Genomic DNA, 12,493 nt, shown 5'->3' with positions numbered 1-12,493 from the left:
AACAACACCACCTGCAACGTTCCCCTCCAAGTCACACACCACCCCGACTTGGAAATATATCGGCCGTTCCTTCATCGTCGCTGGGTCAAAATCCTGAACTCCCTCCCTAACAGCACTGTGGGAGAACCGTCACCACACGGACTGCAGCGGTTCAAGAAGGCGGCTCACCACCACCTTCTCAAGGGCAATTAGGGATGGGCAATAAATGCCGGCCGCGCCAGCGACGCCCACATCCATGAACGAATAAAAAAAACCTCACATTAGTGACTAAATAAGAGTGAATTAAATAATTTAATGAATAATTTCATAGTTTGCAGATGACACAAAACTGGGAAATATAATAAACAGTGAGGAGGATAGACTTCAAGAGGATATAGACAGGCTGGTGGAATGGGCGGACACGTGGCAGATGAAATTTAACGCAGAAAAATGCGAGGTGATGCATTTCGGTAGGAAAAATGAGGAGAGGCAGAATAAACTAGAGGGCACAATTCTAAAAGGGGTACAGGAACAGAGAGACCCAGGGGTATATGTACACAAATCGTTGAAGGTGGTAGGGCAGGTTGAGAAAGCAGTTAAAAAAGCATACGGGATCCTGGGCTTTATAAATAGAGGCATAGAGTACAAAAGCAAGGAAGTCATGATGAACCTTTATAAAACACTGGTTCGGCCACAACTGGAGTATTGTGTCCAGTTCTGGGCACCGCACTTTAGGAAAGATGTGAAGACCATAGGGAGGGTGCAGAAGAGATTTACTAGAATGATTCCAGGGATGAGGGACTTCAGTCACATGGATAGACTGGAGAAGCTGGGGTTGTTCTCCTTGGAACAGAGAAGGTTGCGAGGAGATTTGATCGAGGTATTTGAAAACTATGAAGGGTCTAGACAAAGTAGACAGAGAGAAACTGTTCCCATTGGCGGAAGGGTCAAGAACCAGTGGGCATAGATTTAAGGTGATTGGCAAAAGAACCAAAGGTGACATGAGGAAAATCTTTCTTAAACAGCGAGTGGTTAGGATCTGGAATGCACTGTCCGAGGGGGTGGTGGAGGCAGATTCAATCATGGCCTTCAAAAGGGAACTGGATAAGTACTTGAAAGTAAAAAATTTGCAGGGCTACGGGGATAATTGGAGAAATCCTTCAAAGGGCCAGCACGGGCTCGATGGGCGGAATGGCCGCCTCCTGTGGGCGGGGCCTGGCTCTGTGACGTCAGCTCCCGTGACCGGAAGCCGCCATCTTGTTGGCTGCAGCTGCTTCAAAAGAGCGGCGGCGGCGGGAAGCGGAGACCCGGGATCGCGGCTCCAGGAAACTCCCCAGGCCCAGGATTCAGGCTCGGCAAAGCTTTCCGATCACACCCGAGGCCCCGTCGCATCGTCGCTTTCACGGTAACGGTATTTGCGGCCCTCCCCCGGGGCCGGGCTGGTGACGCGAGGCCGAGGCTGCGGCCTGGTCGTGTTTTGGGGGTCAGTGCGCACGCGTGGGGTGGAGGGGTTCCCCCCGGGGCTGAATCCAAACTGAGTGTCGGGAGGGGTTCCCCCCACCGGGGGGCTGAATCCAAACTGAGTGTCGGGAGGGGTACCCCACACCGGGGGGCTGAATCCAAACTGAGTGTCGGGAGGGGTTCCCCCCACCGGGGGGCTGAATCCAAACTGAGTGTCGGGAGGGGTACCCCACACCGGGGGGCTGAATCCAAACTGGGTGTCGGGAGGGGTTCCCCCCCCACCGGGGGGCTGAATCCAAACTGAGTGTCGGGAGGGGTTCCCCCCACCGGGGGGCTGAATCCAAACTGAGTGTCGGGAGGGGTACCCCACACCGGGGGGCTGAATCCAAACTGGGTGTCGGGAGGGGTTCCCCCCACCGGGGGGCTGAATCCAAACTGGGTGTCGGGAGGGGTTCCCCCCCACCGGGGGGCTGAATCCAAACTGGGTGTCGGGAGGGGTTCCCCCACCGGGGGGCTGAATCCAAATTGGGTGTCGGGAGGGGTTCCCCCGGGGCTGAATCCAAACTGGGTGTCGGGAGGGGTTCCCCCGGGGCTGAATCCAAACTGGGTGTCGGGAGGGGTTCCCCCGGGGCTGAATCCAAACTGAGTGTCGGGAGGGGTTCCCCCCACCGGGGGGCTGGGTCCAAACTGGGTGTCGGGAGGGGTTCCCCCCCGGGGCTGGGTCCAAACTGGGTGTCGGGAGGGGTTCCCCCCCCGGGGCTGGGTCCAAACTGGGTGTCGGGAGGGGTTCCCCCCCGGGGCTGGGTCCAAACTGGGTGTCGGGAGGGGTCCCCCCCCCGGGGCTCCTGTCCTTTACCTCCAGCCCCCCCCCCCCCCCCCCACCCCCCAAGAGTTCAGGATGTTGGTAGATGTTTTGTGTCCGGGAGGGGGGAGGGTTTTGCCGGGAGGGGGGCAGAGACCCTCTGTGACTCGCTAATTTTACTTTTCCTCACTCAGAATCTCCCCCTTTGTTAATTTTCCAGCTTTGGACATGGCTTCCCGGAAGAAGGTGCTGCTTAAAGTGATCATCTTGGGCGACTCTGGGTAAGGTACATTCAGAGCTCGAATCTCGGGGAGGGGGGCTGCTGGACTGACTGACTGATATCCCCATTCCCCAGAATAATACCGGGGTTAAGAGTTAAATTCCGAGGACAGGTTGCACAGACCGGGCTTGTATTCCCTCGAGTGTAGAAGATTAAGGGGATGATCTAATCGAGGGGTTTAAGATGATTAAAAGATTCGATAGGGTCGATGGAGAGAAACTATTTCCTCTGGTGGGGGGAGTCCAGAACAAGGGGGCAGAACCTTAAAATTAGAGCCAGGCCTTTCAGGGGTGATGTCGGGAAGCATTTCATCACACAAAGGGGAGTGGGAATCTGGAACTCTCTCCCCAAAAAAGCTGTTGAGGGGTGGGGAGTGGGGTGCACACTGGGGTCTTTCACAGAGTGTGGACGTCACTGCCCCACAGCCTGGAGGCCTGGGTGTGTCCCCTGGGTCACACTGAGCAGGAATAGCCCAGTCCCGCTCCCAACCCCATCCCAGGTCTGGCATTAATTAGATCTCACCGAGAACACTAGAGTTTGCCTCAGTGCCCCTGGGTTTGGGGGGGGGAAGGGGGGGGAAAGGGGGGGGGGAAGGGAGGGAGGAGGAATGGGCCAGAGTTGCCAGTATATCTACCCCCCCCCCCCGATTCTCCCCTTGCTGGATTGGGGGGTGGGGGTGCTAGCTGAGTGTGATGCCCACTGTGGTGGAATTGCTGCTTTTTGCAGGTGACTGTCCACTTGGGCGAGGTGCCCCAGGGAGAGCCTGGGGAGGGGGGGGGGGTTTAAGTGGGTTTGTGATGCTGTGGTAACGGGTTACCTGCCCTTTCTCTCCCCCCTCTCCCAGCGTGGGAAAGACATCGCTGATGAATCAGTACGTCAATAAGAAATTCAGCAATCAGTACAAGGCGACGATCGGTGCTGACTTCCTCACCAAGGAGGTGATGGTGGACGACCGGCTGGTCACCATGCAGGTATGCCCGTCTGCTGCTTGCTGTCTGCCCGTCTGTGTCTGTCTGTCTGCTGGCCGCTCGCTGCTTCTCCTGGGGCTGGTCGGTGAGATTCACTTACTGTCTCTCCCTCTTGCTGAGCCTGCCTTGTTGCTGTCAGTATCGGAGCTCTCGGGTGCTGGGTGATCAGTTAGTCCCACTGTCTCCTCTCTCTCTGGGGCAGAAGGTCGTGGGGTTTAACCCCTAATCCTGGCCGATACTCCCAGCGCAGTGCTGAGTCTTTCAGATTAAACTGAGGCCCCGTCTCCCACGGACACTATTGGGGGGAGAGCAGGGGATTCTCCCGGTATCCTGGGTCAGTATTCCTCCCTCAACCCTAACTGGTCGTTCAACTTGTGACTGTTTGTGGGATCTTGCTGTGCACAGAATGGTTGCCGTGCTGGCCCATGTAACAGCAGAACCCTGTGAGTGTTTGATGGGACAGTGGAGAGGGAGCTTTACTCTGTATCTAACCCTGTACCTGCCCTGGGAGTGTTTGATGGGACAGTGTAGAGGGAGCTTTACTCTGTATCTAACCCTGTACCTGCCCTGGGAGTGTTTGACGGGACAGTGTAGAGGGAGCTTTACTCTGTATCTAACCCTGTACCTGCCCTGGGAGTGTTTGATGGGACAGTGTAGAGGGAGCTTTACTCTGTATCTAACCCTGTACCTGCCCTGGGAGTGTTTGATGGGACAGTGTAGAGGGAGCTTTACTCTGTATCTAACCCTGTACCTGCCCTGGGAGTGTTTGATGGGACAGTGTAGAGGGAGCTTTACTCTGTATCTAACCCTGTACCTGCCCTGGGAGTGTTTGATGGGACAGTGTAGAGGGAGCTTTACTCTGTATCTAACCCTGTCCCTGCCCTGGGAGTGTTTGATGGGACAGTGTAGAGGGAGCTTTACTCTGTATCTAACCCTGTACCTGCCCTGGGAGTGTTTGATGGGACAGTGTAGAGGGAGCTTTACTCTGTATCTAACCCTGTACCTGCCCTGGGAGTGTTTGATGCGACAGTGTAGAGGGAGCTTTACTCTGTATCTAACCCTGTACCTGACCCTGGGAGTGTTTGACGGGACAGTGTAGAGGGAGCTTTACTCTGTATCTAACCCTGTACCTGCCCTGGGAGTGTGTGATGGGACAGTGTAGAGGGAGCTTTACTCTGTATCTGACCCTGTACCTGCCCTGGGAGTGTTTGATGGGACAGTGTAGAGGGAGCTTTACTCTGTATCTAACCCGTGTTGCGTCCCTTGCTGTGAGTGTTGGCGATGACCTGTGGTTGTGATCTGGCCCTAGATCTGGGACACCGCGGGACAGGAGCGTTTCCAGTCCCTGGGGGTGGCGTTCTATCGCGGGGCTGACTGCTGCGTGCTGGTGTTTGACGTCACGACCCCCAACACCTTTAAGACCCTGGACAGCTGGCGGGACGAGTTCCTGATCCAGGCCAGCCCGCGGGACCCCGAGAACTTCCCCTTCGTCGTCCTGGGCAACAAGATCGACCTGGATAACCGGCAGGTGCCGACCAAGAGGGCGCAGGCCTGGTGTCAGAGTAAGAACGGCATTCCATACTTCGAGACCAGTGCCAAGGAGGCGATTAATGTGGACCAGGCCTTTCAGACCATCGCACGCAACGCACTCAAACAGGTGGGTCCTGCGTGTGTGGCCCGGGGGGTTTATATCGAGTGGGCACCAGAATTACCTCTAATGGTGATCCAGCACTGAGACAGGCCGTTCAGCCCATCTTCTGTGCCGTCCTTTCTCCACATGAGGCCCCCTGGGTACAGGACTGCCTTTTCTATCTGCTCACTGCTCCCATTTAAAGTCTCTCTGTTACCGTGCGTTCCCTCCCCAGCATTCACCTTTCTAAATGTATGACTTCACTTTCCCTCTGTTGAACTGTAGCTGCCACTTGCCTGCCCTCTCCCACAGTCTTGCACCATTTCTCATGCCCCCCCTCCCCCCCAAACTTGTTGCCGGTTGGATTTATTCCCTCAAACTCCCGGGCGTTTATCTCCAACACAGACTCTGAGGACTGTCCCTTTAACTCTGATTTCTGCCCTCCAGCTCTCTCTCTATCCCCATCACCACATGCCCTTTAATTCCGCCCGCTCGTTATCTTTGCTGTTAGCCTCTCGCATGGTCCCTTGGCAAATGCTTTTCCGAAAATCCAGATAAACCACATCTCCCTTATTTATCATAGAATCGCACGTTACAGGAGAAGGCCATTCTGCCCATCGTGCCTGTGCCAGCTGTGTGAAAGAGTTACCCGATGAGACCCACTCCCCGTAGCCCTGTGAATTTCGCCGATTCCCTTTGGCAATTTATTTTGAATCTGCTTCCGCCGCCCTTTCAGGCAGTGAATTCCTGATCATAACCCGAGATTTAATCCTCTTCGGTGAAGGTTCTCCAAGCACAATTTAAGAAGGATCGGTGCTGACTGTCCCTTGTTTCTCAAAGTAATTATAATTTCATCCTGACACCCCCCCCCCCCCCCCCCCCCGGCCCGGTGTGGTCCTGAGCCCCACAGCCCAGGTTCTATCCCTGCTGCGTCAGCCGATCGACCCTGGGGGTTGGGATCGGGAGCCTGCCCCCCCCCCCCGGATCTTTATCCGGTGACCCCGTGCTGGAAAGTGCGTGCGTGATCAGGTTCCGCCGTGATGCACCCCTTGGGTGAATAACCCGAGCACACTTGCTCTCTGCGCTCGCGTGTGTGGAGAATGGTGGTGCCTGATGAGGGGGGGAGGGGTTGCTTGGAGTCTCTCTCTCTCTCTGATTTCCTTCTCCCCCCTCTCGGGCGTTTTCGGTAGGAGGGTGAGCTGATTGCGAGTCCGTGATTCCTGAGCGTTGACCGTTTTGTGATTGCAGGAGACGGAGGTGGAACTGTACAACGAGTTCCCCGATCAGATTAAACTGGACCAGAACGACAAGCCCTTGGCAGCAAGTGACGGCTGTAAATGCTGAGCCGAGGGGGGAGGATGGGGAGGGCAGAGGAACAGGCGACAGGTCCTGCGCAAAACTCCTCTCCTTACCCCGCACTGGTGACCAAAAGACTCCTGTGGTAAGAAGATCTCTCTTCCCCTGCGAGTCTCTGCAAATAATGGACTTCTGATTCGATGTGTGTGACTCCCTCTCCCTCAGGAGCTGGACCGAGGAACAAGAGACCAGAAACCTCCTTCAGACTCTCCTCCTACTGCCCTGCGGGAGCTTGCTTGTCCCCACAAGCCTCTGCTGAGTGTCATTTGCCTGCCCCCGGTTCCTCGGCTCACAGCTTGAAAGGTTTAGCAGTGTTGGGGTGACAGAATATTTCTCCCCCTGAGCCCTGGCCCCCACTCCCTGGATTTATATTGAGGTCGGAGGGAGTGGGTTATAGTCTGGGGCCGAACGCCCAAACCCCTCGCTCCAGTCTCACTTTCCACCCGCGGGGACCAGGCCTCTGGTTAAAATCCCCCCCCTCCCCGCTCTGTAAAGGTCTCTTGCTGTGTGGGGTGGGAGAGGGGAGCAGGGTGTGAGATTCTTGGCGCAGCTCCCAGAGGGAGGGGTGAGTGAGAATAACGTACGGGTCAGACCTCAGGCTGTGGACGGGAGAGAGTAACACAGCTTCACTGTGATTGCTTTTTATATAATATAATGTGTGTGAATTTATTGAAATGTAACCACTGTTTATAATGCAAAAAATCTGAATCTAACCGCCTGGCCGCAGTTTAATTTGCGAGCTGTACTAATTCTTTTGCTTTCTGTTTTTTTGTAAGAAATCCCCTTGTGATCGGGTAATTTAAGACACTGATATGAGCCTGGTCTGAAGGTGACCCTGGTTTGCAGGGTCACCCTCTGCACCCACCACCCTCCTACTCTGCCTCTCCAAGCAGCTGTGAGTTTGGTCGGCCTCAGACTGAGTTCGATGGTGGACGCACCAGCTGAGAGACAAGTGTTGGAGAAAGTCTCGGGGGGGGCCCCATAGCCCCCCGCACGTTTCCAAACCTGGGGCAGCTCGTTCCGATACGCCTTCTCCCCCCTCCCAGAAACGCTGCTGGAGTGCTGGGCTGTGTTGGGAGGGGCTGGTGATCAGCTCACACACACCCCCTCCCTCACTATATGGCTGGACTGCACTCACTCTGCCGGTCAGTGTCAGCATATCTTGTTCCTGTTCCTGCAAATCTCACTAGTGACACCAACCATTCCTCCAATCATAACTTAAAAACGTCACTCAATTTAAAATAAAAACTTCACCAAACTTTGAAAGTTAACTTCCCCCCCACCCCCCATATTGTAAATCATGAAGTCCCCAATAACTGACCCGACCTGTAGATTGAGCTGTGGTGAGGATTGAAGGTGTATTATTTCTCTTTTTTTTCCCCTCCCTGTCCCCCTCACTGGGGGCTGACTCTGCACTCACTGCACTCAGCTTCACGTCACGGGGAAGGGGGAAAATCCCTGCTCCAGTCCAGGCTTTGTTCCCGCATCTGACACCGGCCTCTTGTGTTGGGGTTTGCATCTGGTCGAGGCTCCTCTTTCCCTCCCCCAGTCTCGTGACTCTTGCATCTCCCGATCTCCAGCCGGGGTTTCGATAAGAGGATAAATCGATGTACTATTAATTTAACAGATTTTCTTTCCTTTTTAATTGCCTTTCTTTCTCTCTCTTATCCTCCGTTCTACCCCAGCATCTCCAACAGTTTCGACAGCGTGGGGTCTGTGTTTACTGCTCTCAAGCTGTGTTTTGAGTTCCTGCCCTGGGTGGTGTAGGAAGCCTCTTGTTTCTCTCAGTCGATGGAATTTACCCGGGTCTCGTTTTAATGCATCAAGCTGCAGTGACGGAGAAACCTCTTTCAGTCAGAGGCTCGGTCCTGTTGCTCAGATGCGTGTATAATATATATATATAATATATCAAAAAGAAAGTGATTTTATATTCCTCGGAGGGGGTGGGGGGGAACGTGTACAGATTTCTTCCCCCTCCGCCCCGTCGTGTGATGCACTAAATGCTGAGCTTTGTTCAATTAACTTCTTAATATGAGGGGGAAAAAAATCAATAAAAGTAATTTGAAAGTGCATGTGTGAAATTCTCTTGGCCTCTGTACTGAGCTTATCGAGTCCTGCCGGGAGGCTGAATACTGCTAGGGTACTTGCCCCATCTTCTCCCCGTGACCGTTCGTATGAAGCTAGATAGGATATTTGGCTGTGGGGGGCTTCGCAGCCAAGACTGTTCTTGCAGCATTGGCCTCCAGATGGTGAGACGAGGGTTTGTTTCAGTCTGGGAGCAGAGAGTCATCGTTACGGGGTGAGGGACGGGGACTTGTTTCTATCTGGGAGCAGAGGGCCACAGGGAACTCTACCGGTTTCTAATGCTGATAAAAAAGGAAATGATTCATTGCAATACTCTACCCTTTATTCCAATAGTTTTTAACCCGTTTAATCTCACTGGGCCACGTCTACACAGAGTACATTTCCATCAGACATAAATCCCCCACCCGCCAGGAGAGACGGTGAGAGCACCCATGGGTGTCAGTGCCCCCAGAGCGCACGTGCCTTCTGACCCACGTTTAATGTGTGTCATTTGTTCCACTGACAGTAGGTGAGGGTGCACCATAATGTAACCACTTCAGATAAAACACCAGGTAACGGCAGTGGCCTGAGCTCCACCCCGAGCAGGAAAGACCCAGGCTCCCTGGCCTGTCCTGAGTGAGCTGATTTCGGTGAGGTTCGGGGGTTACGATTGTGTTTCGAGTCTCTGGGTCCAGCGATGGTGTGTCGGCCGTGCGGAGGGAGTTTTTAAACTTCTTTTTCCCCCCCCCCCTCCCCCCTGCTGCTCTTGGGGAGACGCTGTCTCTACCTGGGCACCGGTGGTCCGAATCTGTCCATGGTCTGCAGGACGAGCGTGAGGTGGTCCAGGAAGGAGCTGACCGATACTCGAAGGATCCGGGCCTCGTCCGCCTCCCAGCGTCTGCAGGGAGAGAGGAGAGGGAATCTGTTCAACACTCACCCCCCAGCCAGAACTCAGCGCACGGCACTGGAAACAGTTTCTCCTTATTTACCCCCATCAAAACCCCTCGATTTAAATCTCCCCTTGACCTCTGCTCCAAGGGGAACAACCCCCAGGTTCTCCGTGTAACTGAAGCCCTTCGTTCCCCGGTACCATTCTGGTAAATCTCCCCTTAACCATCTCTCGTCTGACGGTGAAAGCAGCCCCACACTTACGCCAGGAGTACGCAGCCCCTCACGGTCACCTCTTTGCTGATTCCACCTCTCCGCGGCTCTGAATCCGGGACGAGTGAGCCGTGAGCAATCTGTGCCTCCAGCAGCGAGGGGAAAGGCACGCTCAGGTTACTGGGACCCCGGGTTAAGGAGCACAGAGTGAATGGGGTTAGAGCAGACCCCCAGGGTGGGAATCACACCTTCCAATATATATATATAAACACAGTCACTTTTAAACTATTGCTGCAAACTCTTCTCACTGCATTAAATGTAACTTCAAACTATCACTGGGGATTTCTGGGGTCATCTGCAGGAAACCTTCTCCCAGTCTGAGCCCCCAGCAATGGGTTAACTTCTAAAGAAAGGGGGAGAAACTACAACTCCCAGCATGCTGCAGCTCACTGTGCATGCGCAGTAACGGTCAGCCTACAACTCCCAGCATGCCACACTTCACTGTGCATGCGCAGTAACGGTCAGCCTACAACTCCCAGCATGCCACGCCTCACTGTGCATGCGCAGTAACGGTCAGCCTACAACTCCCAGCATGCCACGCCTCACTGTGCATGCGCAGTAACGGTCAGCCTACAACTCCCAGCATGCCACGCCTCACTGTGCATGCGCAGTAACGGTCAGCCTACAACCCCCAGCATGCCACGCCTCACTGTGCATGCGCAGTAACGGTCAGCCTACAACTCCCAGCATGCCACGCCTCACTGTGCATGCGCACTACGCTCCCGAGTCAATGGCGGCGAGAACGCCGGGCGCTCCGCTTCCCGATGGGGACTGGACCGGCGGGGACCCCCCCCCTCTCCCCTCTCTCCCCCCCCTCTCCCCCTCCCGGGAACTCGCTCCCCAAACTCCGCTTAACCGTGGGGGTGACGAAAGGATACAATCGTAAGCGGTTACTGCCGTTAGTGACGGCGGCAGGAGAGGCGGCAGCCGCCATCTTGGATCGAAGGCGCCGAGTGAACCGGAAGAAACCATTCTGGGGAGAGGGGGGGGGGTGAACTGGTGGGAAATACCACTGCAGGGAGAGGGGGGGTCTACTGGTGGGAAATACCACTGCAGGGAGAGGGGGGGGTCTACTGGTGGGAAATACCACTGCAGGGAGAGGGGGGGTGTATTGGTGGGAAATACCACTGCAGGGAGAGGGGGTTGATTTAGGCTGGAGGGAGATTCCACTGAACAAGGGGGTGGAGGGGGCAACAGGGGAGATGCCACTGGCAGGGCGGGGGCACTGGGAGGTGTGCAGTTATTTCCCCTTTTGTAACATGGAGGGTCCATGAGGTCACTGAGTGCATCTTCTACCCTTGAAAGGAAACTGAGCAGCGGGGAGGGGCCACGAGTCTCCCAGCCACTCCCCTATTCCCGTGGGGGAGGGGCCACGAGTCTCCCAGCCACTCCCCTATTCCCGTGGGGGAGGGGCCGCGAGTCTCCCAGCCACTCCCCTATTCCCGTGGGGGAGGGGCCGCGAGTCTCCCAGCCACTCCCCTATCCTGTGGGGGAGGGGCAGCGAGTCTCCCAGCCACTCCCCTATTCCCGTGGGGGAGGGGCCACGAGTCTCCCAGCCACTCCCCTATTCCCGTGGGGGAGGGGCCGCGAGTCTCCCAGCCACTCCCCTATTCCCGTGGGGGAGGGGCCGCGAGTCTCCCAGCCACTCCCCTATTCCCGTGGGGGAGGGGCCACGAGTCTCCCAGCCACTCCCCTATCCTGTGGGGGAGGGGCCACGAGTCTCCCAGCCACTCCCCTATCCTGTGGGGGAGGGGCCGCGAGTCTCCCAGCCACTCCCCTATCCCCAATCAGTGCTGGACAGCGGAGGGCGCTACAACAGGTTGGGGTGTGACTGTAACGTGACACGTTTACATAGGCAACTTCCAGTATAGATGTTGACATAGGAATTTATAACGGGGGAAAAAGTCGACAGGATGTGCAGCCATGTAAAATTTGTAATATATTATCAAAGACAGATCATTCCCATCCTCTCCCTCTCCGTGACACGATTTTGTCCCCTCGAGTCCTAGTCCTTCAGCGCCCTGAGTGCAGTAACTCGGGGGAACAGAGGTTAGGCTCGAGCAGCTTGAATCAATGCTGAAACGGAGAGATCGTCACACAGTTGCTGCACCTCGCTGCTACCACGAACCCAGCTCATCGGCAATCGTCGGGTGACTTGACAGAGGTGTTTAAAGTGACGAAGGGATGGGACAGTATGATTGTCGAGCTCTCCCTGTGCGCTCTCAGCCCCCTCCCCGTTCCACACCGTCTCTGGCGCCCCCCCACCCCCCCAGCTTCCTCTCCGCAATCGTCCCCTGGAAGGGCAGCAGTCGCTGGGTGTCAGCTGAGACCAGGGTGTGAGTGTGTGGAACAAGGCAGCCGGATCTCTCTCCCTGTCACAGTGTTTACCCATCGCCAGCCCTGCCAAAGGTAGAGAGATTAGGAGCTCTGCGTCGTGCCTGAAGATAGCAATTTGGAAAAATATGGAGTGAGCCGGAGGTCAGTGCCCCTTGTTTGTGAAGTGTGTGGGCTGAGGGCTGACGCATGTTATCCATTACTTCACTGTCTTATCTGTCTCTGGTGGAAGGATTTACGTCTCTGTAGGTTTGTAGTTTGTTGCAGGATTTTCTACTTTGTTTGTGTCTAATGCACTGACTCTGCAAATATTCTCTCTCCAATTCCCCTCTCCTGAAGGGCTCTCACGGGGGTACAGTCCCAGTACGAAACACAGAAGGTAATTAGGAAAGCAAATGGCATATTGGCCTTTATTGCAAGGGGATTGGAGTACAAGAGTAAGGAAGTCTTGCTACAAT

General features: G+C 55.3%; 2 protein-coding genes across 2 annotated transcripts; one reads left to right on the top strand and one right to left on the bottom strand.

The window, feature by feature from the left end:
- Nucleotides 1–1,233: 1,233 nt before the first annotated feature.
- On the top strand, nt 1,234–8,546 carry LOC137309263 (ras-related protein Rab-7a-like). Its single transcript, XM_067977525.1, has 5 exons — nt 1,234–1,384; nt 2,463–2,523; nt 3,367–3,493; nt 4,800–5,147; nt 6,369–8,546. Exons 2-5 carry the CDS (start codon nt 2,471–2,473, stop codon nt 6,462–6,464), a joined length of 624 nt encoding a protein of 207 aa, XP_067833626.1. The 5' UTR covers nt 1,234–1,384; nt 2,463–2,470; the 3' UTR covers nt 6,465–8,546.
- Nucleotides 8,547–8,869: 323 nt separating this feature from the next.
- LOC137309264 (EKC/KEOPS complex subunit LAGE3-like) lies at nt 8,870–10,660 on the bottom strand. The gene is made up of 3 exons (XM_067977526.1): nt 10,580–10,660; nt 9,693–9,821; nt 8,870–9,438 (listed from the first exon to the last, which is right to left on the bottom strand). Exons 1-3 carry the CDS (start codon nt 10,633–10,635, stop codon nt 9,324–9,326), a joined length of 300 nt encoding a protein of 99 aa, XP_067833627.1. The 5' UTR covers nt 10,636–10,660; the 3' UTR covers nt 8,870–9,323.
- Nucleotides 10,661–12,493: the final 1,833 nt, after the last annotated feature.

The sequence above is a fragment of the Heptranchias perlo genome, unplaced genomic scaffold (genome assembly GCF_035084215.1).
Source record: "Heptranchias perlo isolate sHepPer1 unplaced genomic scaffold, sHepPer1.hap1 HAP1_SCAFFOLD_1560, whole genome shotgun sequence".
NCBI classification, from domain to species: Eukaryota; Metazoa; Chordata; class Chondrichthyes; order Hexanchiformes; family Hexanchidae; genus Heptranchias; species Heptranchias perlo.
This window is presented reverse-complemented; position numbering and strand designations above follow the sequence as displayed.